The 26,581-nt window shown below is 46.8% G+C and overlaps 1 protein-coding gene across 1 annotated transcript; it reads left to right on the top strand.

Moving 5' to 3' along the window:
- Nucleotides 1-1,255: 1,255 nt before the first annotated feature.
- LOC140909334 (sulfotransferase 6B1-like) lies at nucleotides 1,256-26,581 on the top strand. The gene is made up of 7 exons (XM_073338393.1): nucleotides 1,256-1,578; nucleotides 5,697-5,812; nucleotides 21,011-21,100; nucleotides 21,857-21,983; nucleotides 24,641-24,735; nucleotides 25,438-25,594; nucleotides 26,091-26,581. Exons 1-7 carry the CDS (start codon nucleotides 1,383-1,385, stop codon nucleotides 26,219-26,221), a joined length of 912 nt encoding a protein of 303 aa, XP_073194494.1. The 5' UTR covers nucleotides 1,256-1,382; the 3' UTR covers nucleotides 26,222-26,581.

Genomic DNA, 26,581 nt, shown 5'->3' with positions numbered 1-26,581 from the left:
TTACTTGAACTCACTTAAAATACATCTCTTTGTAGTTAATAAACTTGTTTTACTGTTGACTCTTCTCACAGGATTCTGTGAGTGGCCCAGGTAGGAGCTGCTACAGCAAGGCATCATATGGCACCCAAAATGGCAGGGCAGGGATGACACAACCCCCACTAGTCTGGATTGTGCCATGGTATATCACAACTGGACATAGTAAAATTGATTTCTGACCTGTATCTGCAGTGTGGTGTCTCTGAAGAATACTGGTGAAGGGGCTTGATTGGATTCTGTTGAGTCCGCTGTGGACAGTGACAGATTCTTTTGTGGAAGGTTAATACACCTCTACCCTGATATAATGCGACCCGATATAACACGAATTCGGATATAACGCGGTAAAGCAGTGCCTTGGGGGGGTGGGGCTGCGTGCTCCGGTGGATCAAAGCAAGTTCGATATAACACGGTTTCACCCGTAACGCGGTAAGATTTTTTGGCTCCCAAGCACAGAGTTATATCGGGGTAGAGGTGTATTAGATACTGGGGTATCCAGCCTTTACAGTGAAGGCTGTCTTTTTGGTTTTACCTAAAACCCTAACTTGGCTATCAGTATTAGGCTTAGACGAAAAAGTTAGAGACAATCTTTACTCTGAAGAGATCCCAGTCTCTCTGTTTTAAAACCACTGTAAGCCTGAGAAGCAGTTAACCCATCTCCCTTTAGTCCTCTCTCTTTCCTGTCATTGTGGCGACTCATCCAGTTTTACAACTTCTAGTTCGCACACAAACAGCAGCATGATTCTACATCAGCAACTCCCCAGGGTGCTTAACAGATACCTTTACCTTCGGTAAAAAGAACAGGAGTACTTGAACTACAGCTTATGCTCAAAATAAAAGCTTATGCTCAAAGAAATTTGTTAGTCTCTAAGGTGCCACAAGTCCTCCTGTTCTTTTTGTGAATACAGACTAACACGGCTGCTACTCTGAAATCTGTCTTTACCTTTGGTGGAAACTTAACAGCCAGTGGGTTAGGTGGAAGAGTATTCCATTCCACATGGAGGCTGAGGGGCTGAACAAGCACAATTTGTTTCTCACCCTTATCCCACTAGAAGTTTCTCCCATTACAATTCATACCAAAGGAAAGCGCAAGTTAAATGTAATGCTCAACACTGGCTGAAATCCATTACAGTTCATGACGAAGAGTTCACACCAGGAGCCTGTAAGTCAACACTTCTTTTAGTTTGGCTTTCCCTTATTGGACAAGAGAAACAGGGTGAGGCAGCAGAGAAGCCAGTGAGTTCATATGGAAGAGTTCCTTATCAGCCTCCTCCTCCCTCTCCTCCCAAAGAAAACTAGAGACACGGTTTAAGGGCAGAGTCTGGCAAAAGGCAAAGCAAACTCCAACCATGGCTATGAGCAGCTTTGCTAGGGAAATAGATGCAGTTCTTGATGCAGCTGAAGGGAAAAAAACCGAGGAGCTGCTGATCACGTACAAGGGGGTGCTATACCCTAGTACGTTGTGTTGCGCTGAGACCTTCCAAGCATTGGACACCATGGAAGTTAGAAAAGATGATGTGTTCCTAGCTGCTTATCCTAAATGCGGTAAGTCTGGATTTTTTTGGTGCAAAATTGAAAGAAAAGTGCTTAGATGTCAAATATATGTGATCATTTTCTAAGAATGCAGAAAAGCACTGAAATTCAAATGCTACATGCAGTAGTAAATCCTCATTTGTCACAGGGAAACAGTGTGCTTGTGAGCCATGTGTTTTCCTCCTCCGTAATTTCAGATGTGTGTTTAATCTAGCAGCGATAGACATGCTGCTGGCTGTAGTAACTTAAATACAAAGAATCATGCAAGATTATGGTGAGCTTAAATATACAAGTGTCAGGAAATTTTAAGCTTTTGATTCCTATAGTTGCTGTAATTCTGCCTTTTTGTGCCTATGTAGCATTATACCTTCATATATATGGTGAAGAGATGGGGGTCAGTCCACAGAATTCAGAGCCAGAACAGAATCTGAACTGCCCCGAAACTTTGTTAATAACACACTAATGGCAGGCTTAGAGCTGTACACCGGTATAAGGAGGCACGGACCCCATCACTAGTTTAGAACAGACACAGACAAGACAGTTCAGACACAGGTGGGGGAGGGTGCAGGAGCTCCCGTTTGGAGCTCAGGGTGGGGATGTGGGGGGGTGCAGGAGTCAGGGCATGGGGTGTGGGAGGGTGCAGGAGTCAGGGCAGAGGGCTGGGGTCATGAGGGTGTGAGGGAGGTGCAGGAGACAGGGAAGAGGGCTGGGGGTGTGGGCTGGGGTTGCTCCCAGCTCCCTGCCCTGAGCGGCTCACGGCAGGGGGCTGGAGGGGGTATGCCCCCTTCCATGCCCTTCCCCAAGGCCCCGCCCCCACCTCTTCTCTGCTTCCTCATGCCAGCAAACAGCTTATCAGCAGCAGGGAGAGAGAGTGAGTGGGGGAGGGGGAACGCAGCACACTGGGGGAAGAGGCGGGGGAGGGGGGAGCTGGGCTGCCAGCGAAGCCTGCCCTGCAGCAGCAGGACAGAACCCCGGGAGAAGGCAGCACCAAGCTTCTGCCCCCATAGGAGAGAGCGGGGAGCAGAGAAGAGCAGTCAGGGCCCCTTCCGAGCGTGGGCCCTTTAAATAGCCACTGGAGCCCCACCGCCGCGACCCCAGGGCTCCAGCAGCCAGGCTCTGGTGGAAATGTAAAGGGCCCAGGGCTCCAGCCGCTGCTGGGAGCCCCAGGCCCTTGAAATTGCCGCCTGGGGAAGCTGGTCCACCCTGGTACAGCGCACGGGCTCTTGCCGGTACGCCGTACCGGGGCGTATCGGCTTACTTGCACCTCTGTATGTAGGGTTCTTATTCAGCCAGAATAACACAAATCAGGAAAATCCATGGCTACATTCTCTTAATGTAGCTTAACAGTCAACTGTAAAGAAACAGGAAAGGCATCCCTCATACCTCCAGAGCTCACTGTCCTGGTTTTCATTAGTAACACCCTGTCTCCGCTTCTTGTGAAAATAAATCAGCCCTTTCCTTTTTTATGAGTCTGAGCTTAACTAGGTTCCTGATTGCCCTTGCTGTGGGAGACACTCCCAGCTGGGATAACAAAACCCATGATGGGATTTAACCTCATGTTCCAACTTGCTGTCCTGCTTGGCAGAATCTCCCCCTCACACACCAGTAGGTTAAGGGTGCAATAGCACCACTTTTGGGGGATACATGTGTCAGGGTTTCCTCCCCACTCTGAACTCTAGGGTACAGACATGGGGACTCGCATGAAAGATCCCCTAAGCTTATTTCTACTAGCTTAGGTTAAAAACTCCCCAGGCACAAATTCTCCCTTGTACCTTGGATTTAAGTAACGTTGCCACCACCAAGTGATTTAACAAAGAACCAGGGAAAAGGACCACTTGGAGTTCCTCTTCCCCCAGCAATCCCCCCAAGCGCTTACACCCCTTTTCCTGGGGAGGCTTGAGAATAATATCCTAACCAATTGGTTACAAAATGATCAAAGACCCAAGCCCCTGGGTCTTGGAACAATGGAAAAATCTGTCAGGTTCTTAAAAGAAGGATTTTATTAAAAAAAAGAAAAAGAAAGGTAAAAATCATCTCTGTAAAATCAGTTTGGAAAATACTTTACAGGGTATTCAGATTCAAAACACAGATGATCTGGGCAAAACCTTAAAGTTACAGAAAACAGGAATAAACCTCCCTCTTAGCACAGGGAAAATTCACAAGAAAAACAAAAGATAAACTAATCCGCCTTGCTTGGTTTACCTCTACCGGTTGCAATATTGGAGGCTTGGATTGGGATGGGTTGGAGAAGATGGATTTCTGTCTAGCCCCTCTCAGTCCCAAGAGAGAACAACCACACAAAACAAAGAGCACAAAGAAAACCTTCCCCCCTCCCAAGATTTGAAAGTATCTCCTTTCCGCATTGGTCCTCTTGGTCAGGTGCCAACCAGGCTATCTGAGCTTCTTAATCCCTTCCAGGTAAGGAGGAATTCTAGGCTACCCGTAGCTGTATGGTTATGACAACATGCCATTCAATACCCTTATCGAAGCTGTTCTTAGCCCAAGACTGATGATTTTTTCAGAACACTTGGTAATATTTAGGCTGGTGTCTGTTTGGCCCAGATCCACAAAGGAATGTAGATGCACAAACTCCAGACTTAGGTACCAAAGTCCTAGCTTTAGGCACCATTCCAATTTACAAATCCCCAGTTCAGCTGCTGCCTATGCTATAGACAAACTAAATTTACTCACCACCTCCATTTTTGCTGTAAAAGTCTCCCAGACACCTATGTTTCTTCCTCTGGGCAAATACACTGATGCCTCTGGGAGGCACCCAGATGCCTACCTCACACCTAAGCCCATCATGATCCTCAAGCCAGAGGCAGATAGGCACTGTCCCAGCTATCTCATCTGTAGGGCCTGATCCATTAGGTGTCCTCAGAGGCAGCCTAATTGCACAAAATGACTTGGGGGGGAAGGGGACGGATTATGTTTTTCTAAAAGATATGTTCTAGGAATTCTTTGGGGGATGTTTATGGCCTGTGTTATACAGGAGATCAGACTAGATGATCACAATGATCCCTTCTGGCCTTGGAATCTATGAACCTTTAGCCTAGTGTTTAGGATACTCACCTGGGATGTGGAAGATTCCCAGATGAATTCCTCCTCTTCCTGATGAGAAGAAGGAACTTGAACTCGGCTCTCCCAGACTCATGATAGTACCCTTGCAGGGATCGTGTGATTGTTGGACAAAGGCATTCCTCTCCCAGTAATACTCTTTTTTTGCCACAGATAGTTACTCCTGAGCACAGCCCGTGCTCTACTCTTCCCTGCCAACCCAAAAGGAAGCATATGTGTAGTAACTGAGCTGACTGGGGAATAGAGAAAGAGCAGGTGGCAGTTTGAGGATGTTGCAGGGAAACCTTATCTTCACTTCTCTGTTCTTCAGTCTTGCAGCAAAGATCTCCTCCTCCTACATGAAGGAGATTCTGTGTAGCAACAAGATCTGAGTCACTGCACGGCAATAAAAGACCCACTGCACCAAGTCTCAGAGCCCAGGTCAATTGATTCAGGCTTACAGGACTTGGGACACGGAGCTAAAAATAGCAGTGTAGACATTTGTGCTTGGGCTGGAGCCTGGGCTCTGACACCTTCTTCCCCCACTGTGGGATTTCAAAGCCCAGGCTCCCCTGAACCCAGATGTCTACACTGCTATTTTTAGTACCACGAGCCTGACTCAGTTGACCCAGGCTGTGAGATTCAGTTGACCCAGGCTATTGGTGCCATGGGTTTTTTATTGCAGTGTAGGCATATCCTTACACTGTGTTCACAAGCTGTACATAGCAGAAGCAGCAGCCTTAAAGTGCTTACAAGGGTTGCCATTATATACACATAGGCAATGTAAATAAAGTACAGTTGTGCGGGGGATATATAACTTAACTTGTAATTGCCAAAGCACAGGATTTCATTCTCGCCCCCAATGTTGCATTAAAGAGACACACTCAATGTAAAAATCACACTTCTGTCTGAAAATTGTGTACCTACAACTGTTACAAGCTATATAATGGAACACCTACAAGTTATATGGAGGACTAGTATACTGACTCTTTAGAAAGTTATGCTAGATATTTAACAGGCTACAGTTCTGAAATTCCTGCTTGGCTCCTTCTAACAGTTATTTTATGTTTCAGGAACTAATTGGATTGAACACATTTTAAATGACTTGACATCCGCAGTTGTAAGGAAGGAGGTACCACGAATAAAGCATTTACAAATTCTTGAATTTGGAGTTCCAGAAAAATTTCAGGTCAGCATGGACTAATTCAGGAAGTTTATTTTTAGCATCTAGTTTTTTTTAAATGTCTATATTTTACAGTATCTCATATAAGTACAAAACACTTTACAGAGTGGGTATACACTTCCATATCAAGTAATTTGAAGTTAATTCTCTCAATTACTTTTTGTATGTGGGAACATGTTATAAAAGATTAAAACACGGGCAAACAAGTGTGATTTGAAATGAAATTGACTTTTGTGTACTAAAAGAACAGAAATTAATTTTAACTCTAATCTGGACCTCCTACTGCTGTATTAGAATTTCCAATCCTTAGTGTCAATTTTGAGTGCAATATTTTAAAAATCTTTTGAGAAGAAAAGGTTAATGAAGTCATTAGCTGATTATTTCTGATTTCTATCCATCCTAGTTTAAGGTGTGACTTTTCCAAAGTGAAGTCGAGCCTATGCCTAAGGGCTTGGCTACACTTGCAGATGCAGAGTGCTGGGAGTTAAACCGGCCTTTGGAGACCGCAGCAAGGAAAACGCTGCCGTGTGTTTACACAATCAGCTGCAAGCCCAGTGGTGTGGCCACATTAGTAGCTCTTGCAACGCCACCGAGAGCAGTGCATTGTGGTAGCTATCCCAATGTGTCAGTGGCTGCAGCGTGCTTTTCAAATGGAGGAGGGGGTGGAGTGGAGTGTGACAGTTGTGTTGTGTGTATGTCAGGGGAGAGACAGTGTGTTTTGGGGGGCAGTGTGTGTCAGCATGCTGTCCTGTAAGTTCAGATGGCAGCAGACCCCCCCACCCCCCACCTCTTTCTCACACACACGTGCCTGGGCAGCAGTGGCATTCCACAGTAATGGTTTGCTTTGTGTCCCGGAGAAGATAAACATGCCGGCTGTCAGAAATGGAGCTTTGAAAGGGGATATCCGCTTGCCTGCAGCCATTACAAGCTACATACCACACAGACTATGCTGACAGCTTGTGCCACACCCTCTCAAAGAAACTGCGGAACCACCTGATCAACATCCTCGACAGCAAACAGGGAAAGATTAAGAATGAGCTCTCAAAACTGGATACTCTCATAAAAAACCAACCTTCCAGAGTTCAAAACAATGAGAAGAGTGGCCACTTGACTTCAGGGGATTATGAGATGTTTCCGGAGGCGAATCCCCGTGCAGTAATGCAACACGTCTCTCAGCAAGCTTTATGCTTCTCGTGGAGGTGGATTGCCAGGAGCGCTCCAGCTGCAGAGTCCAGGCGCTCTAAGTGCCTTGCCAGTGTGGACACCCAGGGCCGTCCCTACCCATAAGCAACGTACGCAGCTGCTTAGGGCACCAGCAGATTTGGGGCACTAAATTTCCTGGTGACCTAAGCAGCTGCGTGCTGCTCCAGGCCCTGCTCCGCCTCTTCCCCATGGCCTCCTCCTCTGCTCCGCCTGGCTTCTTCCCACTCCTGCTCTGCCCCAGCCCCGCCCCCACTCCACCCCTTGTTATAAAACATGTTATAAAAGATTAAAACACGGGCAAACAAGTGTGATTTGAAATGAAATTGACTTTTGTGTACTTGTAAGCAGTGTCAGGATGGGCTCCACCCTGACATCTGGTGGTGAGGTGTGGCAAGTTGTGGAAAAGAACTTCAGGGGCCAATCTCATTTGCATAGGCACACCCACCACACCTAGAATGAGACCATAGCTGCCCAAATGGTCACTTTGGCTGCTGTGGGATCCCCAGTGTCTCTGTTATTGGGGCAGGAAGAATAAATTGTTATTACCCTGATTATGGGAACTGTGCTTGGAACTGTACGTGGCCTTTTGTTATGATGGAGGGATTCACCATCAACTAAGTAGCACTCGCTAGGCAAGGGTCATGGGTTCCAAAACTGTGTGAATGGAGAGAGGCTGGGGACAAGTATTAATACTTGGTGGCATGGGCCCCTTGGTGAGGGCTTTACATGCTGATTGCATTTCCTTCTCTCTCCACTGTGGAATATCAGAGCTAATTTTGATTTCATTAGAAGTCTAGTTATAGGCTGCTGAGCTCACTGTGGGCTGACAGTGCACCAGCACTGGGGCTCCCCTATTATAAGCTGAATTCACCTAAGAGCTGAAATCACTGAGTGTTGTGTTAAGTAGTGGGGGAGCCTGAAGATATATTGTGGAGCAGTTTGCACTGAGTGTTGTGTTAAGTAGTGGGGGAGCCTGAAGATATATTGTGGAGCAGTTTGCGGGACGGCTGGTGAAGCAGTTCGACGCGGAGCAGTGTTTGGATGGCAGGAGCTGCTTGTGGGCCGTGGAGCTGAGTGAAGGAGTTCGTGGGGCGGCTGGCGGAGCGGAGCGCAGCTGAGTGAAGGAGTTCGTGGGGCGGCTGGCGGAGCAGAGCGCAGCTGAGTGAAGGAGTTCGTGGGGCGGCTGGTGGAGCGGAGCGCAGCTGAGCGAAGGAGTTTGTGGGGCAGCTGGCGGAGTGGAGCGCTGCTATGGAGCTATGGGGCGGTCAGCTTCAGATCACGTAAGGTGCCTCTTACCCCCGTCCCATTTCCACCCAGGTTGGGAGGTAAAGCTCCGCAGATAAACTTTCGAACTCTGGGGCTGCCCTGACCAGGGACAGAGACTTTTAGGGCATTGGACTTTTGGGACTTTGGGTGATTTGGGGTTGCTGGACTCAAGAACCAAAGGGAAAAGGGCATGCCCCAATTTGCCTGGGGTGGGGTTGTGTTATGAATCCTGTTGGTGGTGTTTCCCCAACATAATGCCACATTGTTTCTCTCTGTTATTAAAAGACTTTTGCTACACTCAGACTATGTGCTTGCGAGAGGGGAAGTATTGCCTCTTGGAGGCGCCCAGCGGGGGTGGTATATATTTGTCCCAGGTCACTGGGTGGGGGCTCGAGCCGGTTTGCATTGTGTTATTGGAATGGATCCCCTAGATATTGAACCCGGCCCTTGTTGCTGCCAACTCTGACGGGCAGAAGGGTTACATTTTTGGGGGCTCGTCCGGGATGCTTGGGTCAGTACCCCTCGCAAGCACCTGTTGAGTGATCCACTACATTGGGAAACAATTTATATATTTTTTTTGTTTGTGCTTATATTTTGAGGAAATTACTGTTCGTATAATGGCTAATATGTCAGGTTTGTTGGGCCCTGGCTCAGCAGCTTCTAGCTCAGAGGCTGCAGCCTCGGCTGATGATTGGACAAAAGCTCTGGGGCAAATATTGGAAAAGGTTGTGCTGCCCCATGCTGAGTCAGACTCTTGTCGTAAGTTAAGATTATTTGCTGGGGAGGAGGAGTTTGAACCCTGGTTAGAGCATACCACTGAAATGCTGCAAGAGTGGGCCGTACCAGATGCAGAAAAGCGAAGATGCCTTATAGAGAGCCTTGGCGGCCCAGCATTAGATGTGATTCGCACCCTGAAGCTCATTGACCCTGGGGTCAGTGTGAAGGACTGCCTAGAGGCCCTTGAACACAACTTTGGGAGCGTAGAGGGCCCTGAAGACAGCTACTGTAAGTTCCTTAATTCCCGACAACAAAAGGGCGAGAAGGCTTCAGCCTACATACAGAGACTGGAGAGACTGCTTCAGAGAGCTGTCATGAGGGGAGCAGTGACTGCTGAGCAGATGGATCAGACCAGACTGGCTCAAATTGTAAGAGGAACTCAGTATCAGAACCCGATTCTACTTCATCTCCGGCTAAGAGAACGACGGGAACATCCCCCAAGTTACTCCCAGCTGATAAAAGAGGTCCGAGAGGAGGAAGAAAGGCAGGCTGCCAGTGAGTTTTGGGAAGCCCAAACATCGGAGCCAGCCAGCACAACACCACTGCAAACGGCCAGTGTACTGATGGTGAGCACCAGAGAGGAACTTGCCCAACAAATGCAGGTCCTGACGGAATGGATAGCTGAGCTGCAAAGTACCGTTGACCGAGTTAAGACTTCCAGGAATAAGAAGCCTCAAACTGTGGCGATTGAGAAGCCCGCACTTAGAGCCACCATCCCCCCCAGGCGAAGGGGGAAAGGTCAATTCTTCTGCTACCGATGTGGTCAGGATGGACACAGTGCTGCCAAGTGCCGTAATGAAGAAAACCCCTCCTTAGTGTATGGAAAGCTGAGGATCAGTTGGGAGAGATCCGGTAGCTGCCAGAGGGTCTGGGGACGGGGACCCCCCAGGTCTGCAGGATTTGAAGATTCCCCCAGAAAAGACTGTCCAGCTGGGATCCCTGCAGGACTGATAGGGCCTCGAGCAGAGGTCATGGTGAGGATCGAAGGGGTGGAGTGTAAAGCAGTGCTTGACACTGGATCTCAAGTGACTATTATATTTCAGTCATTCTACCAACAGATGCTTAGGCACCTGCCTATACAGCCACTGACTGGCCTTGGCCTGTGTGGCCTCAGCATGGATGAATACCCCTACCAAGGGTATGTCATAGTGCACCTGGAATTCCCAGAGGAGGTTGCTGGGGTGAGAGAAGAGGTAGACACAGCTGCCTTAATATGCCCTGACCCTAAAGGGACCTCTGATGTGTCTGTGCTGATAGGGACCAACTCCAGTCTCTTCAAGGTACTCGCGGATTACTGCAGAAGGCGGGCTGGGGACCAATACCTGAATACCCTGATGATCCATACGCTTTGTGCTGAAGCCTATAGGAAAATTGAGAGCGCTAAAAGGGACACATCTGAGCTACCGCTTGGGGCACTGAAGTACGCGGGCACAACCCCCTTAGTAGTGCCTGCAAGGACGGAGCAAGAAGTGCTTGTCATGAGTACCTGTCTGAAAGGCAGTAAAGGGACGTTAGCAATGATAGAGCAGCCGATGGGAGGAGAGCTCCCTGAAGGAGTGCTGGTCCCCAGTGGAGTCATAACCCTACCTGCTGAAGCCCAGGAAAGGGTGACTATACTGATTGCTAATGAAACGAGTCATGATATTTTTGTGAAGCAAGGACAAAAGATAGCAGACCTCTTTGAGCCTGAGTCGATTGTAAAACCCCAGTGTGAAACTCAAGTTCCGACAATAGACCCAGCAAAGTTTGACTTTGGAGATTCACCAGTGTCCGAGGACTGGAAAGATCGCCTGAGGAAGAAACTTTGTGAAAGATCCAAGGTGTTCTCACTGCATGAGTGGGATGTGGGATGTGCAAAAGGAGTAGAGCACAATATCAGACTACATGACTCTCGACCTTTCAGGGAGAGATCTAGGAAGATTGCTCTCTCTGAGATGGAAGATGTGCGACATCATCTTCAGGAGCTGGCTGCGAATGGCATCATTACAGAGTCCCGCAGCCCATACGCCTCACCCATTGTGGTAGTCCGCAAAAACAATGGGAAAATCCGGATGTGTATTGACTACCGCACCCTAAACAGCCGTACTGTGGTCGACCAGTACACTATGCCTCGAGTGCAAGACGCCTTAGACTGTTTGCTGGGAAGCCAGTGGTTCTCTGTGTTGGATCTTCGAAGTGGATACTACCAGATCCCTCTGGGAGAAGAAGATAAGGAGAAGACAGCCTTCATCTGCCCATTAGGGTTTTATCAGTTCGAACGCATGCCCCAAGGGATTTCTGGAGCACCTGCCACTTTTCAACGTCTCATGGAGAAAGTTGTGGGAGACATGAATTTACTGCAAGTGTTAGTTTATTTGGATGACCTGATTGTGTTTGGAAGAACCTTAGAGGAGCATGAAGAAAGACTTCTTAAAGTGCTTGATAGGTTGGAGGATTATGGTCTGAAGCTTTCAATTGACAAATGCCAGTTCTGCAGAACCTCAGTGAAGTATGTGGGTCACATTGTGTCCCAAGAAGGTGTGAGTACTGATCCTGATAAAATAGAAGCACTCACTACATGGCCACGTCCAAGTAACTACAGAGAACTCAAGACCTTCCTTGGATTTAGTGGCTACTACCGCAGATTTGTGAAAAACTATGCTACGATTGTAAAGCCTCTGAATGATCTTACCAGGGGACATCAGTCCAGCAAGAACAAATCTAAGTCCAAGAATAAGGGGAGGTCCCCAAAGCCTTCTGTGCAGAGACACAATGGCCCCTTTGCACCATTTGGGCCACGGTGGGATGAGAGATGTGAAAGGGCTTTTCGAGAAATCATTACTTGCCTAACTCATGCTCCAGTCCTAGTTTTTGCTGACCCAAGCAAACCATTTATCCTGCATACTGATGCCAGTTTGGAGGGTCTGGGAGCAGTCCTGTACCAGGAAGTGGAAGGCAAATGTAAACCTGTAGCCTTTGCCAGCCGAGGATTGTCTGATTGTGAAACTCGCTATCCCACCCACAAGCTGGAGTTTTTAGCCTTGAAATGGGCCATCACTGAGAAATTTCGAGACTACTTGTATGGTGCTCAGTTCCAGGTGTGGACAGACAACAATCCACTGACTTATGTGTTAACAAGTGCTAAGCTGGATGCTACAGGGCAGAGATGGGTGGCCGCCTTGGCTAGCTATGAGTTCAGCATTCAGTACCGATCAGGGAGAAGCAATGTAGATGCAGATGCATTGTCCAGGCGTCCGCAGGCTCCAGAAGTTGCTGTGATACCCACAGATGGAGTGAGAGCTATTTGCAGTGTGAGTCGCCGAGGGCCAGAGGCCCGTGAAGGCTTTCAGGGATGTGTTGCAGAAGCTTTGGGCCTGCCCCCTGAATGCATGCCTTCTGCTTCGGTGAACTATATTGCATTAGACCAATCTCCTTTGCCCATGCTCAATGCGGCTGACTGGCAAGAAGCCCAGCGGCAAGATATTGACATTCGTGATACACTACTTGCCAAAAGGGAGGGGCGAAGCCCAGCTGCGGTTGTCCCACCTAACCCGGAGGGTAAACTACTATTGAGAGAATGGACCAAACTAAAACTGATTCAGGGAGTGCTACACCGAATGACCACTGACCCTTTACAAAAACAACGAGCACAACTAGTACTGCCAAAAAAGTACAGAGCCCTGGCCATGAGGGCCCTGCATGATGACTTTGGGCATTTAGGGATGGAGAGGACCCTGGAACTTATTCGTAGTAGGTTCTATTGGCCCCGAATGGCTGAAGATGTTCGCAGGAAATGTGAGACTTGCGCTCGATGTGTTCAAAGGAAAACTCTGCCCACGAGGGCTGCATATCTCAAGAACATCACCAGCAACAAACCTTTGGAGTTGGTATGCATTGATTTCTTGTCTGTAGAGGTAGACAAGAGGAATGTTGGAAACATTCTAGTAGTGACTGACCATTTTACACGGTATGCACAAGCATATCCCACACGTGATCAGAGGGCCACCACCGTTGCTCGAGTATTGTGGGACAAATATTTCTCAGTCTATGGATTCCCGGCTCGGATACACTCTGATCAGGGGCGGGATTTTGAGAGTCACCTTCTGAAGGAGGTGCTGAAGATAGCAGGAATTAAAAAGTCTAGGACAACGCCTTATCACCCCCAAGGTGATCCTCAGCCAGAGAGGTTCAATCGAACCCTATTAGATATGTTGGGAACTTTGCGACCAGAGCAGAAGGCAACCTGGAGCCAGCATGTCGCATTTCTGGTGCATGCCTACAATGCCACAAAGAACGATGCTACGGGAGTCACTCCATATCTCTTGATGTTTGGGTGAGAACCAAGATTACCCATAGACTTGTGCTTTGGTGTATCAGAGGATGGAGATAGCTATGAAACTCATCAGCAATATGTATCCCGACTAAGAGAAAAGCTGCGGGATGCTTATCGCTTAGCTACCGCTGCGGCTCGGAAGAACGCAGACCGCAACAAACATCGATATGATGCTAGAGTGCGTTCGCAGGAGCTCCAGCCGGGGGACAGAGTCCTGCTGCGAAATTTGGGTATTGCTGGCAAACACAAGATAGCTGACAGATGGAAGGCAATACCTTACCTGGTGATGGAAAAGCTGGGAGATCTGCCGGTCTACAAGATCAAACCTGAAGACGGTCCAGGGCAAATAAAGACGGTGCATAGAAACCTTTTGCTCCCTGTGGGGGAATTGGTAAGCACCCCTTGTGAGATGGGCCATGGCAGGGCCGCCGGGCAGAACAGAGGTGCTAGACCAAAGCCGCCATCCAACACAGACAGTGGGCCCCCTGCAGCTAACTTACCCCTATTCTGCACATCTGAGAGTGAGTCTGAGGAGGAAGACACCACCCTGGTGTATCCTGGGATGGAGACAAGATTTCAGTCTCGATCAGCTGAACCAAACGAGAGTTTTCCCTCTTCCGCCCTAAACCCAATGGCGGAACTATTTAGGCCCCTTTCTGATACCCCGGTGCTGCTGATGAGACCCCCCTGTGATGACACACACAGGTTATTGGACAATGGGGACAGACAGGTAGAGGATGTCCTGGGCACCTTGGACCCTCCAGCGTTAGAACTAGGAGTGCAGGGGCCTACACCAGTAGCCGAGGGACCCTCCAGGGAAGCCTCTCCATCCGTCACTCAGGAGGATGTTCCCCCTACTTCGGCAACAGAGATTCTCAATAGACGAGACAGGGTGATAAGACCAGTGAAACGGTTAACTTATGATGCACCTGGGGTGACTAGTGAGGAGCCAATACATTTAGCACACAGGCTTGTGGAAGCTAAAGTGGACTTCCTGAGGCCCTTTGGAGGAAACCAATGAGTTGGTATAAAGGGAGTGTGATTTGTCGGGACGACAAAGTCTCGGCTGGTGGGAGGATGTAAGCAGTGTCTGGATGAGCTCCACCCTGACATCTGGTGGTGAGGTGTGGCAAGTTGTGGAAAAGAACTTCAGGGGCCGATCTCATTTGCATAGGCACACCCACCACACCTAGAATGAGACCATAGCTGCCCAAATGGTCACTTTGGCTGCTGTGGGATCCCCAGTGTCTCTGTTATTGGGGCAGGAAGAATAAATTGTTATTACCCTGATTATGGGAACTGTGCTTGGAACTGTACGTGGCCTTTTGTTATGATGGAGGGATTCACCATCAACTAAGTAGCACTCGCTAGGCAAGGGTCATGGGTTCCAAAACTGTGTGAATGGAGAGAGGCTGGGGACAAGTATTAATACTTGGTGGTATGGGCCCCTTGGTGAGGGCCTTATATGCTGATTGCACGTCCTCCTCTCTCCACTGTGGAATATCAGAGCTAATTTTGATTTCATTAGAAGTCTAGTTATAGGCTGCTGAGCTCACTTTGGGCTGACAGTGCACCAGCACTGGGGCTCCCCTACTATAAGCTGAATTCACCTAAGAGCTGAAATCACTGAGTGTTGTGTTAAGTAGTGGGGGAGCCTGAAGATATATTGTGGAGCAGTTTGCGGGACGGCTGGTGAAGCAGTTCGACGCGGAGCAGTGTTTGGATGGCAGGAGCTGCTTGTGGGCCGTGGAGCTGAGTGAAGGAGTTCGTGGGGCGGCTGGCGGAGCGGAGCGCAGCTGAGTGAAGGAGTTCGTGGGGCGGCTGGCGGAGCGGAGTGCAGCTGAGCGAAGGAGTTCGTGGGGCGGCTGGTGGAGCGGAGCGCAGCTGAGCGAAGGAGTTTGTGGGGCAGCTGGCGGAGTGGAGCGCTGCTATGGAGCTATGGGGCGGTCAGCTTCAGATCACGTAAGGTGCCTCTTACCCCCGTCCCATTTCCACCCAGGTTGGGAGGTAAAGCTCCGCAGATAAACTTTCGAACTCTGGGGCTGCCCTGACCAGGGACAGAGACTTTTGGGGCATTGGACTTTTGGGACTTTGGGTGATTTGGGGTTGCTGGACTCAAGAACCAAAGGGAAAAGGGCATGCCCCAATTTGCCTGGGGTGGGGTTGTGTTATGAATCCTGTTGGTGGTGTTTCCCCAACATAATGCCACATTGTTTCTCTCTGTTATTAAAAGACTTTTGCTACACTCAGACTATGTGCTTGCGAGAGGGGAAGTATTGCCTCTTGGAGGCGCCCAGCGGGGGTGGTATATATTTGTCCCAGGTCACTGGGTGGGGGCTCGAGCCGGTTTGCATTGTGTTATTGGAATGGAACCCCTAGATATTGAACCCGGCCCTTGTTGCTGCCAACTCTGACGGGCAGAAGGGTTACATTTTTGGGGGCTCGTCCGGGATGCTTGGGTCAGTACCCCTCGCAAGCACCTGTTGAGTGATCCACTACATTGGGAAACAATTTATATATTTTTTTTGTTTGTGCTTATATTTTGAGGAAATTACTGTTCGTATAATGGCTAATATGTCAGGTTTGTTGGGCCCTGGCTCAGCAGCTTCTAGCTCAGAGGCTGCAGCCTCAGCTGATGATTGGACAAAAGCTCTGGGGCAAATATTGGAAAAGGTTGTGCTGCCCCATGCTGAGTCAGACTCTTGTCGTAAGTTAAGATTATTTGCTGGGGAGGAGGAGTTTGAACCCTGGTTAGAGCATACCACTGAAATGCTAAAAGAACAGAAATTAATTTTAACTCTAATCTGGACCTCCTACTGCTGTATTAGAATTTCCAATCCTTGGTGTCAATTTTGAGTGCAATATTTTAAAAATCTTTTGAGAAGAAAAGGTTAATGAAGTCATTAGCTGATTATTTCTGATTTCTATCCATCCTAGTTTAAGGTGTGACTTTTCCAAAGTGAAGTCGAGCCTATGCCTAAGGGCTTGGCTACACTTGCAGATGCAGAGTGCTGGGAGTTAAACCGGCCTTTGGAGACCGCAGCAGGTAAAACGCTGCCGTGTGTTTACACAATCAGCTGCAAGCCCAGTGGTGTGGCCACATTAGTAGCTCTTGCAACGCCACCGAGAGCAGTGCATTGTGGTAGCTATCCCAATGTGTAAGTGGCTGCAGCGTGCTTTTCAAATGGAGGAGGGGGTGGAGTGGAGTGTGACAGTTGTGTTGTGTGTATGTCGGGGGAGAGACAGTGTGTTTTCGGGGGCAGTGTGTGTCAGCATGCTGTCCTGTAAGTTCAGATGGCAGCAGACCCCCCCACCCCCCACTCACACACACGTGCCTGGGCAGCAGTGGCATTCCACAGTAATGGTTTGCTTTGTGTCCCGGAGAAGATAAACATGCCGGCTGTCAGAAATGGAGCTTTGAAAGGGGATATCCGCTTGCCTGCAGCCATTACAAGCTACATACCACACAGACTATGCTGACAGCTTGTGCCACACCCTCTCAAAGAAACTGCGGAACCACCTGATCAACATCCTCTACAGCAAACAGGGAAAGATTAAGAATGAGCTCTCAAAACTGGATACTCTCATAAAAAACCAACCTTCCAGAGTTCAAAACAATGAGAAGAGTGGCCACTTGACTTCAGGGGATTATGAGATGTTTCCGGAGGCCAATCCCCGTGCAGTAATGCAACACGTCTCTCAGCAAGCTTTATGCTTCTCGTGGAGGTGGATTGCCAGGAGCGCTCCAGCTGCAGAGTCCAGGCGCTCTAAGTGCCTTCCCAGTGTGGACACCCAGGGCCGTCCCTACCCATAAGCAACGTACGCAGCTGCTTAGGGCACCAGCAGATTTGGGGCACTAAATTTCCTGGTGACCTAAGCATCTGCGTGCTGCTCCAGGCCCTGCTCCGCCTCTTCTCCATGACCTCCTCCTCTGCTCCGCCTGGCTTCTTCCCACTCCTGCTCTGCCCCAGCCCCGCCCCCACTCCACCCCTTCCCCAAAGCCCCTGCCCCTGCTCCACCCCAGCCCCGTCCCCACTCCCCTGAGGACTGCAAGGAGTTGGGCCCGCACTTACCAGCGGCAATAAGTAGAGCGACCTGGCCACAGCCTGCTCCGCTCCGCTGCCTCCCAGCCACACTGCCGGTGAGTGCTGCGGGGCTGTTCCCCCCCCGGGCCCCAAGGCTGGGAGCCCAGGGAGCAGAGCAGAGTGGGCTGGGGCAGGGTCACTCCACTTCCCGCCACCCCATAAGTGTGGGGTCGGGCCTGACTGCCCTGTACTCACCGGGTGGCAGGAAGTGGAGTGATCCGACCCCAGCCTGCTCTGCTCCGCCGGTGAGGGCTGGTGGGTAGTTTCTCCCTGCAGAGGCCTGGGGCCCTACACAGCCCCCCCATGGGGGTGAGGGGGACCTGCGTAGGGCACCAAAATGGCTAGGGATGGCCCTGTGGACACCTCAGAAGTTAGGATGCCTGGGGCCAATATAATGCACTCTAACTTGCAAGTGTAGCCAAGCCCTACGTCTTTGCAAGGTCAGGGGAATGTGTGACTCTAACAGTGTATATGGCTGTGTGTGTGTCTATATGTTATAATTGCAAACGATGAGTAGTAACACCTGATGGACTGTTACTTTTCTTTATGTGGTTTTATAAGTAATGCACAAGATTGGGAGTCAGAGTTAGGAGACCTGTGTCTGGCTTCAGGCGAGACATTTCATCTCTCCTCTTCAGTTGCCTCATTTGTAAAACAGAGATATTATTTATTTTTGTCACAGAGGTGCTGTGAGACTTAATTAATTACCGTTTGAAACTATTTAGGAACCTCAGTTAAGAGATCATATGGACTGACAGCAATGGAGCAAAACCTGGGTAAAATCTGAGACAGTGTTGCAGGACTAAGGGTACGTCTATGCTGGCAGAGTTACTGTGCCGGCAGTTTCAGCGCCGCTTAGAGAGCATTGACGAGAAACTGCTGTTGTGTGTTCACACCGTCAGCTGCTTGCGTAACAGTGTGTTCACACTTGTGGTACTTGCAGTGGTATTCGGAGTGGTGCACTCTGGGCAGCTATCCCACAGAGCATCTCTTCTTCTACTAAGAGTTGTGGGAAGGCGGAGGGGGTCGCGGGGCATCCTGGGTCCTCTCCCAATGCCCTGTGATGCATTGCTTCGCATCCCAGCAATCCCTGTGCTTCTGTCTGCATTTGGCGCCATCTTTCAAAGGTTTGTGTACTGCGTGCCCTGCCTCTTCGGTCTGCAGGAATGGATCCCGCACTGTTGACCAATATGCTGCTCGCTCTGACCAACACGTCATGAGCGGCAGTGGAGTTATTCCTTAAACTACAAAGGCAAGAGGAGTCTGACATTGATCTCACCACGCGTAGTAACCATGACACGAGATTGCTTGTGGCATTCACGGAGGTGCTGACCACAGTGGAATGCTGCTTTTGGGCTCGGGAAACAAGCACTGAGGGGTGGGATCATCCTGCACGTTTCAGATGATGAGCAGTGGCTGCAGAACTTTCGGTTGAGGAAAGCCACATTCTTGGGACTGTGTGATGAACTCACACCAGCCCTGTGGTGCAAGGATACAAGAATGAGCGCTGCCCTGCTGTTGGAGAAGCGCGTGGCGAGTGCACTGTGTAAGTCGGCTATTCCAGACTGCTACCAATTGGTCACTAACCAGTTCAGAGTTGGAAAGTCAACAGTTGGACTCAGGTTGACAGAAGTGTGCAGGGCCATTAACCACATCCTGCTCCACAAGACTGTGACTCTGGGCAACATGCATAACATTGTGGATGGCTTTGCACAAATGGACTTCCCTAACTGCGGAGGGGCGACAGATGGCACGCATATTCCAATTCTGGCACAAGACCAACTAGCCACTGAGTACATTTATCGGAAGGGGTATTTCTCTATGGTTCTTCAGGTGCTTGTGGATCACTGTGGGTGTTTCACGGACGTTAACGCATGACATATACACCTTTCGGAACACTGGCCTATTCAGGAAGCTGCAAGCAGGGACTTTATCCCCAGACCAGAAGATCACCGTAGGGGAAGTCAAAATGCCCACTGTGATCCTGGGAGACCCCGCCTACCCCTTAATGCTGTGGCCTATGAAGCCATACATGGGACACCTGGACAGCAGCAAGGAGCGGTTCAACAACAGGCTGAGCAAGTGCAGAATGACTGTTAAGTATGCTTTTGGCCATTTAAAGGCCCGCTGGCGCTGCCTCTATGGGAGGCTGTACCTGGCCGATGACAATATTCCTATGCTTATAGCTGCGTGCTGTACACGCTATAGTATTTGTGAAGGGAAGGGTGAAAGCTTGACACAGGGCTGGACCACTAAGGCTCAGTGCCTGGAGGCTGAATTTGAACAGTCAGAGACCAGGGCTATTAGAGGGGCGCAGCATGGGTCCATAGGATCAGGGATGCCTTGAGGGAGCAATTTGAAGCTGAAAGCCACTAAGATTTGTTGCTATGCTCAGGAGTGCAGTTCTTGTAATGCCAGGAGGTGATTGTGATTGGTGCAGACGATGCACTATGAAAGTGTAAGGAAACTGCCTGTTCCTTTGTGGGGCTCTCTTTGCTTTCAATTAATGGAATAAAGATTGCTTTCACACCAAAACAATTATCTTATTAAAAAACAACCGGAGGAGAGAGACAAAAAAACACATCAGCACTGTGGGGGCTGGGGGAAGGGAGGGTCCCAGGATTGTTAAAGATTTGGGTATGTCCAGGTATCATATCCAACCTTCTCCTTTGGAGTACAGTGCAGCGGGTACTGTACTTCAGTAGGGCTAAACTGCAGAGGGACGAGTGTTGAGTGCAGTAAAACCACCTTGTAAAGTAAAGTAAAACACGCAAGCCTGTGCCTAATACAGTAAGAAAGTGATTACAGATGAAATCTCACTCTCAGAGATGTTCCAGTAAGCTTCTTTTACAGACTAGTCTCTTTCTAGTCTGGATCCAGCAATCACTCACCCCTGCTATTGTTACCTTCCTTTGCTCCAGTTTCTTTCAGGTATCCTTTGGGGGTGGAGGGCTATCTCTTGAGCCAGCTGAAGACAAAATGGAGGGGTTGAAATAGACTTTCTCTTGTGGGTGGACACCCCCTCCCCGATATAGAAACCAGCTACAAAATGGAGTTTTGGAGTCACATGGGCAAGTCACATGTCCATGCATGACTCAGAGCTTACAGGTGGCAGCCATTGTTCACATGCTACCTTCAACGTCCTCAGGTAGACTTCTTATGTGGATTGAAGTCTTCCAAGAACCATTGTCTGTTAAGTGTTTCTTGACTGGGCACTTAACTTGCAAATTCCTTTCTAAAGAAGCTGACCAAATGTCTTACTAAGGCGACTTACAATCAAACAAGTACACAGCCAACATTCATAACTTCGAGAACAAAAACGATACATGCATACAAATAGGATGAATATATTCAGTAGATCATAATCTTTGCAGAGATATGTTATATGGCCTATTTAGCATAAAACATGTTCTAGTTATGTCATATTTACTTTCATAAGCATATTTCCATAAAACATTATGGGGTGCAATGTCACATACACATATTATAAATTGTCAACATATTCGAGGTAGATATGTTGTGATTCCTTTTTTTTCACATATACTTTTTGTTTTGATTTAGAAAATAAAAAGTTTACCTTCGCCACGTCTTTTTATCACATATCTCCATTGTGATAATATTCCCAAGGCTGTTTTGGGGAGTAACGCAAAGGTAAGTGAGCATTTTAATATTTGATATTATTCACTTTCCAAGCAACTCCCAGTTTTCCTCTGGCAAAAGTTCTCTACAGGATTGCCTGGAAAACAGGAATTCAGTTTCACAAAAAAATTCAAGGTTACAGCATTTGGTTTTGTTCGGCATTGGGATGTAACCAAGAACGGTGGAATTTTTTTTGTGAAAAAACAAATTGAGGAGAGCAAGGACTTGAACCTGGGTCTCTGATGTTCCAAGTTAATGCCGTAACTGTTGGGACTTTGGCTATTCTGGGATGTGTGTGTGTATGCTTCTCTCTCCCTCCCATTTTAACCAGAAATGAATAAATTTCTGGGAAAACTTTTGGCCAGTCAGCATTTTCTGGTGAAAAAACATTTCACTGAAAAAGTCCTGACCAACTCTAGTTCTCTACTTCGCTTTTTCAGATCCCATAATCTGACATCTTTCACTATAAAAGTGGAATTCAGTTTTTACTGGTGGTTGTTTGTAATTCACACAAAGGTCAAATCTTAGATCCCAGCCCTGCAAGGTGAGCTGTATAGGATAGCCCTTATTGCTCCATGGAACCCCCATGAAGTCATAGGGGCTCCAAACAGGTGTAAGGTCTCTCCACACAAATCAATTTGCAGGATTGGGGCCTCACTTTCCAAATTTCAGTTCCTGTAAGAGCTGATACGTTTTTAATGCAGGACCCTTGAGATCAAAGGTTACCTTAAAATACCAAAGACTCATGTGCCTTTGCTGTTTTAAAAGGTACTGGTGTTACTTCGAAATCCAAAAGATGCAGCTGTATCCTATTACCACTTCTACAACAAAAATCCTGGGCTTCCAAATGTCAGCTCCTGGGATGAGTTCTTTCAGAAGTTCATGAGTGGAGAAGGTACAGTTATTAGATCTTTGCTATGTTTCTTAGTGGCGTTTATAAACACTCTAGTACAGTGTTCTCAACTCTTCTTTGGTCTGCAGTCCAAAAAGGGAGTCTGTGATCATCATGTAAAAACTAATCCCAAATGGATTCAAACTAATGATCTGGGTTGGGGAGGGCAGGGGAGCTGGTGCTAAGGAGTCAAAGGTGCTTCACTCTTCTTCAACCCTGAGCAGTGCTCAGCACTCGGAGCATTGCTGTGGAGATATTCAAATGGTCAGGATGGTGCAGTATACAGGGATTCCACTTCATCCCCAGCACACAAAGGGTAAACTCCAGCTTTCCTTTTCTTTCTGGCAGGCATTATCCTTCTTCTGATTTCACATCTTAACAACTAGATTTATGAGTGAGTTTCTCCCCCTTTGTTCTCAGCTACTTTTTTCTCTTGCTTTCATTTGCATCTCAGAGCAGGGGTACACATTTTAGAGCAATTCAAAATAAAGGTTTGGGATAAAATTTTTAAAAATGCCATAGTGACTTAGGAGCCTAACCCTCATTGACTTTCAGTGAGACTTAATCACCTAAAGGCCATATTTTTAAAGGCATATAAGTGCCTAAACATGCAGATAGATGCCTAGCGAGATTTCAAAAAGCACCTAGGTACCTAATTCCCATAGACTTCAAGCACTTTTGAAAATTCCACCTGGCACCTATCTGCCCATTATATCGAAATCACTTTTGAAAATGGGATTCAGGTTTTCTAAATCTCTTGGGCACTTTTGAAAATTTGGCTCTTTATTTATAATTGAGCAGAGGTTTGACCTACAACTGAAATAGATAAACCCCTTTCTGTAAACTGAAGAACTCAGTATTAGTCTCACTATCATCTGTTGACAAAGAGCACTATTATGCTGGAAAGAAGAGTATTCCAAAGAGCGTTCATGCTGTCAAAGCAATGGGAGCAGACATGAGTTACAGATTTCCTGTCATGTCAAGAAGCTTCATAGCAATCGGGCTCAAACAGACTCAAGGAAAACGACAGTGAGAGCCACCCAGCATTTCAAGTGAAGTTCTCTTGTAAAGGGGAAAAAGAGACTGTAAAAATGGCATAGTGGATTTTGTACACATCTCTTTATTACTTCCAGATCAGAAGTGCTAGGCTTACAAACAAACAATGTTTTATGTAACTGCCAGCTCCTCAAATTCCATCTGGGATTTGTGAATCAAGTTGGGCTCTTTCCTTCTTCAACACCGCTGCCAGTGATAAGGACTCTGCAGGCCAAACTGCACTCTTAGTAACATCTGTACAACCCCACTGGCCTGTCATGCCAATTTAGCAAGCTATTTTGAAGATGATGTTGCACAAAATGGAATAGATTCCAGCTTGTACTCTCCTAACTGTGCTGATTTGGCAGAGTTTAATGCTTTTCACTCCTTTTAAGATGCATTTTATTTCCTAAAGTAAGCAGAGAGGGCACTGTATATACTTAGGAAAACAGACCTGTTTAGTAAGAAGGTGCCTTGTTTTACATACTCATTTTGCAGAGAACAGCACTTTAACAAAATATCAAGCCAAACCCTCTGTCATACTAGCTACTCTGACACTGAGGTGCATTTCAGGGATTTTGAGAAGTTGCTGACAGTATAATTCAGTGTCTATGTACGATATAAGCAAAGTCTCTTTATTTCACCCCTTTTTTTGTGCAGTTCTGTCAGGAAAGAGACCAGAATTCAGCTGGATCTGTCCGGCTGAGAAATCCCCTGATGTAGGAGAGCTTTCCATGGATGCAAAGCTGGCATTCTTGATTCTTGTACTATTCTGCCGCTATAACTGGCACAGGGGTGGTGTCAAGAGACTAATCTTAATTGGTGAATAGTTCCTTGGGGACTTTGCCACATACCATAGGTTAGAGTAGCCTCTAGGCTGCTTGAAGTTACCGTGGAGCCAGGTCTGAGCTGGGCAGAGAATCAGGGAACCGTAACCATAAACTGCCTTACAGCCCCTGAAGCAAATGGAGGAAATTTAATATAGCAAAGAGTCTGTGCCATATTCTAGTAAACAATTATTGGAAAATAATGTATACTGGTAGAAACTAATTGTTTATATTTTGTAAGGGCCTATCCCTGCAAGCACTTATGCATGTGAGTAAAATTTACTCACATTAATAATCCCACTAAAGTAAAGGAAATTATTCGTATGGTGAGTGTTTGCAGGACCTTAAATCTGTGTTGTTGGGGTTATTTTTTTTTAACTTTGCCATTTCATAAGTGCAATGTTAGCCTGGTTATGTGATAGATTGAATATACACACATGGCTGTGTTACTGATTACTACAAAATGTATTCAAGAATTAATTTGTTGTAAACAGATTTTTTTTTAAACTTGTCATGTAGAAACGGTATAGCTTGATTATGTAAAAATAGTTGGAAGAAGAAAGTGAAAAGTCAAGTCTGGAGTGAATGACTTCCAAAATAACATCTGTCCCCTCCTCCCCCCAAAGAAAAAGAAAAAGGAAAAAAAAAGAACTAAGAACAGAGTACTGAAGGATTAGACGATCTAAGCTCTCCAGGACTCTATGTTGAAGTTAACCTATACATTTCATCTTGGGGCAATTTAAATATTACTTTAAATTATCTTCTGTTTTTGACCTGTCTGCCTTAACTTCATTTTAGTCTGCTGGAGCTCATATTTTGACTATGCTCTTGCCTGGAACAAACACATGGATAAAGAGAATATCATGATCATCACCTATGAAGAAATGAAAGAGGTAAATATGTGTAGAAAGTTAAAAATGGAAAAGACTTATTAGGTCTTGTACTCAGTTCTGATACAGAATTGCTCCCTTCAGTATATTCTCAAGCATCTTGTCCCATCCAGTTTTCATTTTGTCCCAGGCAAAACCTTATTGTGCAGAGAACAGGTATATGATGTTGCAGCCTGTTTTCCCACTGGCTACTAGCCCTTCTATCTTTAGCCCAGCTCCCTCCTCAAGCACGACAGCCTTGATCCTGCAACATTAAGCACGTGCATGAGAGTGGTCCCATTGACTTCAGTGAGACTGTTCACGTGCTTAAAGTTAAGCATGTCCATGTTAGCAGTTTGAGGATCTTAAACTGTAAATTCTCTGGGTTAGGTAATGCCAATGCTTATATAGAACAATACTAATTGATGTGGCTAGATAAATGTTATCAGTAGTAATTAATACTAAAATAAAGAGATCCATGCAGAAGATTGAGAGCATTCACTTAACACATTGCCATTTGGGAAGGGAGGCACATTCCAAAATCTTATCAAAAGTAACCATCATTCCTGCAACTTCCTGCTGCTGAACTGAATATATTTCTCTAATGTTCTGCCCTTTGTATGGATGAGAATATTATCAACTACATTCATTTGACAAGATAGAGGGAAAATGTCTGGCATGTTTGCTTTAACTTATACATAACTCTATCGCATTTTTGTTTTTCAGAACTTACCTCAAGGAGTGAAACAAATAGCTGAATTTTTGGGGTTCTCTCTGCCTGAGGAGAAGATTCAGTCTATTGCAGAGAATGCCGCCTTTGAATCAATGAGCAATAAATCCCAAGAAACACATGGAAAATTTGGTCCCATCCTTTTCAGAAAAGGTACATTTATACAGAGCGATGATAGGCCTAGAGTTTAGAACAGGTATCCAAATTGGTCATGGGAGCTAATTAACATTTAAAAGGCTTGATAAGATGCATGACTGTTGTGACCATTTCAGGAGGTCCCAAATGCAGAACTAATGCATTTAATTCATAGCTGATAATGAATTTTCTTCTCCTGAAAAAGGACATCCCTAGCTAGATGATCACTCAGGCACTGAATGCTGTTCTTTCAAAATATGAGCTCTGTGGAAAATACCTTGGTTGTAAAAGGTGCATGCATATATACCTGTAAAATTTAGTGCAAAGGGTTTTCTTTAACCTAAAATTTTAAGAACACCATCCACATTGAAGCCTCATATTGATTTGAAATGTGGCAATAAGTTCAGTCATTCCAACTGTTTGTGTCAGCATTTCATTGTTATCTACCGCTACCTGACAGGTGATCTTATACTTCCAGGAATATTTATGAGTTTATTTCATTGTTCTTTTGCAGGTACTGTTGGAGATTGGAAGAATCTGTTCACTGAAGCTCAAAGCCAAGAAATGGATGCCAAATTTGAAGAATGTTTAGCAGGAACGAAACTGGGAGCCAGGCTAAAATATGATAAATACTGCAAATATTAAATCCTTGAATATCAGAATGACATTAGCATTTACTCAGAAACATCATCTATTTTACTACCTTTTGTTTGAGAACGTAGAGATTAAAATAATTAGCCTTTCACGCAAGAATTTTCACACAAAAAACAACCAAACCCAAGACACAGTAAATAAGGCTAGTGGTCCAAATACTGCCCATCTGTGACTTATTTAGGCTTAGAATCTCCTGTGCATAGTGGCACATGAGGCAACCCACTTTTCCTACTGCTGCCTGTCCAGAACAAGATGTTTGACTCAATTGTAAATTGTCTCCATGATGGCAACAACTTTTGCAATTGTCTTGCAATAGGCCATTTTTTATCCTTCATGCCTTCTCTTCCCTCC

The sequence above is a fragment of the Lepidochelys kempii genome, chromosome 3 (genome assembly GCF_965140265.1).
Source record: "Lepidochelys kempii isolate rLepKem1 chromosome 3, rLepKem1.hap2, whole genome shotgun sequence".
Lineage (NCBI taxonomy): Eukaryota > Metazoa > Chordata > Testudines > Cheloniidae > Lepidochelys > Lepidochelys kempii.
This window is presented reverse-complemented; position numbering and strand designations above follow the sequence as displayed.

What these genes read in the sequence shown, in the direction of transcription:
- LOC140909334 (XM_073338393.1), top strand. Translation starts at nt 1,383, where the DNA reads ATGGCTATGAGCAGCTTTGCTAGGGAAATAGATGCAGTTCTTGATGCA. An exon ending in AGCTGCTTATCCTAAATGCG is followed by an intron (nt 1,579 to 5,696) that starts GTAAGTCTGGAT and finishes TTTATGTTTCAG; the next exon opens with GAACTAATTGGATTGAACAC. An exon ending in GAAGTTCATGAGTGGAGAAG is followed by an intron (nt 21,984 to 24,640) that starts GTACAGTTATTA and finishes ACTTCATTTTAG; the next exon opens with TCTGCTGGAGCTCATATTTT.